Source organism: Penaeus japonicus, unplaced genomic scaffold (assembly GCF_977035675.1).
Source record: "Penaeus japonicus unplaced genomic scaffold, GWHDUDI00000001_assembly GWHDUDI00000034, whole genome shotgun sequence".
NCBI lineage: Eukaryota > Metazoa > Arthropoda > Malacostraca > Decapoda > Penaeidae > Penaeus > Penaeus japonicus.
The window spans coordinates 17,430,346-17,432,845 of NW_028234436.1; the positions used below are offsets into that span (position 1 = coordinate 17,430,346).

The 2,500-nt window shown below is 39.2% G+C and overlaps 1 protein-coding gene across 1 annotated transcript in view; it reads left to right on the plus strand.

Annotated features, from left to right (window-relative positions):
• Positions 1-2,500, plus strand: part of LOC122255136 (sodium-dependent dopamine transporter) — an 83,814-nt gene that overhangs the window by 60,283 nt on the left and 21,031 nt on the right. Inside the window, exons 2-4 of the mRNA XM_086530872.1 lie at positions 890-1,231; positions 1,398-1,529; positions 2,000-2,222. Of these exons, the coding sequence (XP_086386998.1) occupies positions 890-1,231; positions 1,398-1,529; positions 2,000-2,222 (697 nt within the window). The remainder of the gene's footprint in view (positions 1-889; positions 1,232-1,397; positions 1,530-1,999; positions 2,223-2,500) is intronic.

Below are 2,500 nucleotides of genomic sequence, written 5' to 3' on the forward strand. Positions count from 1 at the left end.
GATGTGACGAATATTTCCGAAAGCTAATAAATATCATTTTCTCCTATATACTTGGGGATGAATTAGGTTTTGTGTCATTATTATCAGTCATAGTAATAGTTGTAGTGTTTTTATCATAGTCATTATTATGATAATAATGATTATTATGATATTTATTATTTTTTATTAGTCATTATTTTTTTATCATTATCATTGTCATTATCAGTATTATAATCATCATCATAATCATAATTATCATGATAATGATAGTTATCGTTATTATTGTTGTTGTTATTATTATCATTGTATCATCGTTACCATTATCATCATTGTATTACCATTACTATTATTATATTCATTTTTGTTATTGTTATTATCAGTATCATTATCATTATTATCATTATTATTATTGATATTAGTGTTCTTATTATGACTATTATATTTCTAGTGTTATGTTTATTATTTTCATTCTCATTATTCTTGTTATTATCATAATCATTATACTCATTATAATTTGTATCATTATTGTTATTATTATCATTACAATTATAATAATAATGATAATGATAATAATGATGATAATAATGATGATAATAATTATGATAATGATAATGATAGTAATAGTTATTATCATAATTATTATCATCATCATTATGAATATCATCATCTTCATTGTCATATTAATGACGATCTTTATTATCATTATTACAATTATCATTGTCATCACTATCATTATTATTTATCATCATTTTCATCATCATTATCATCAGTATCATTAATATGATAATGATCGTCACACACACGCGCACATAATTGCACACCACATCCACCATATGAATACCCTTAAATAAATAGATAAATAATAATAACAAAAATCCTAGTATAGCCCCCCACTCCCTTCTTCCCGCAGGTGAGCGGCGTGTGGCCGGGGTACTGCCCCACCCGCGGGCCCCAGCGGACGCCCCCGCCCTGGGTGCTGACGCGACCGTGCACAAGCTCCCCCCTTCCGGCGACGCTGATGGAGCACTCGCAGGAGAGAGTGTGCCTGTTGCTGCCGTGGCCCCCCGCACACCCACGGCCTCCCCCGGGGCCCTCGGGGGCCCGCCTGGACCCCCAAGCGCTACAGGCGTGGTGGACGACGGGCGGGAGTCGTGGGGGAAGTCCATGGACTTCTTGCTCTCCATCATCGGTTTCGCTGTGGACTTGGCCAACGTGTGGCGCTTCCCCTTCCTGTGTTACCGCAACGGTGGAGGTGGGTCGGGTCGGGTGCCTCGCCTCGTCGCGGCGCTCACCGCTCGAGGATGTCGAGTGAATTGCATGAAAGACGTTCATTGCAATCATGTTGAAGATGATTATAAGATTAATGGTGTCCGGAGACCATCCTCCAGTCAGCGAACTAATCCCTGACTCCCCCGCAGGTGCCTTCCTATTTCCCTACTTCCTGATCACAGTCTTCGGGGCGCTCCCACTCTTCTTCATGGAGCTTGTGCTCGGCCAGTACAACCGCCAGGGCCCCATCACCGTCTGGAAAGTGTGCCCCCTGTTCAGAGGTCAGCTGGGATAATGATGGGATTTTTAATTTTTTTTTTTGTTTTGTTTTTTAGAGTTTTAATTATTATTTTCTAAATTCTATTATTCGATTTTTTAAAATCTATTTATTTATTCTTTTTTTTTTTTTTTTTTTTTTTTTGAGGGGAAAAAGTACACAAAGTAGACTAGGATATAAGTCCTCCAACTTTAGACTTTATTTTTGTTATTACAGAGGAAAAAGTAATCGTTTCATGTCTTTCATGATTTTTTTTTTCTTCTAAACTGGTGTAATGACTGATTTTCAAAATTATATGGATTTTTTTTCTATTCAATGCCTTCACATATTGCTTTCCAAACTGATATTGGAACTATTTTTCGAAAAATGGAATTCTCTTATCACAGTATTAACACCAAGATCGATTCTTAGAATAGTTATGTCTGAGTGCACTTTCTAGCGTTTTGAACACTGCATGTGCTTCTCCTCCGCCAGGCGTTGGCTACTGCGCTGTGCTTGTGGCCTACTTCGTCAGCTTCTACTACAACGTGATCATCGCCTGGTCCATACACTTCGTCTACGCCTCCTTCAGCTACGTGCTGCCCTGGACGTCGTGTAACAATACCTGGAACACCGAGAACTGCTGGGATGGTCTCACTTCGGACGAGCCCAAGCCCAACTCCACCTCCTTGATGTCACCCTCCGAGGAGTACTTCAAGTATGTGCTTGTGGTGGTTCTCCATAATGGTTGAGGACTTTCTGTCGTGTATCAATCATTTACTCTTTTCCTTTTATCGCTTTGTCTCATCTCTCTCTCTTGCTTTCTCTCGTTCTCTCTTTCTTTCTCTCTCTCTTTTACCCTTTTTTTTTCTCTCTCTCTCTTTTACGCCCCCCCCCCCTCTCTCTCTCTCACTATCACTCTCTCACTCTCTCTTTCACTACACCTCCGCTCTTAATCTTTCTTTCCTTTTACAGAATCTTTCTCAGTCTCTGTGT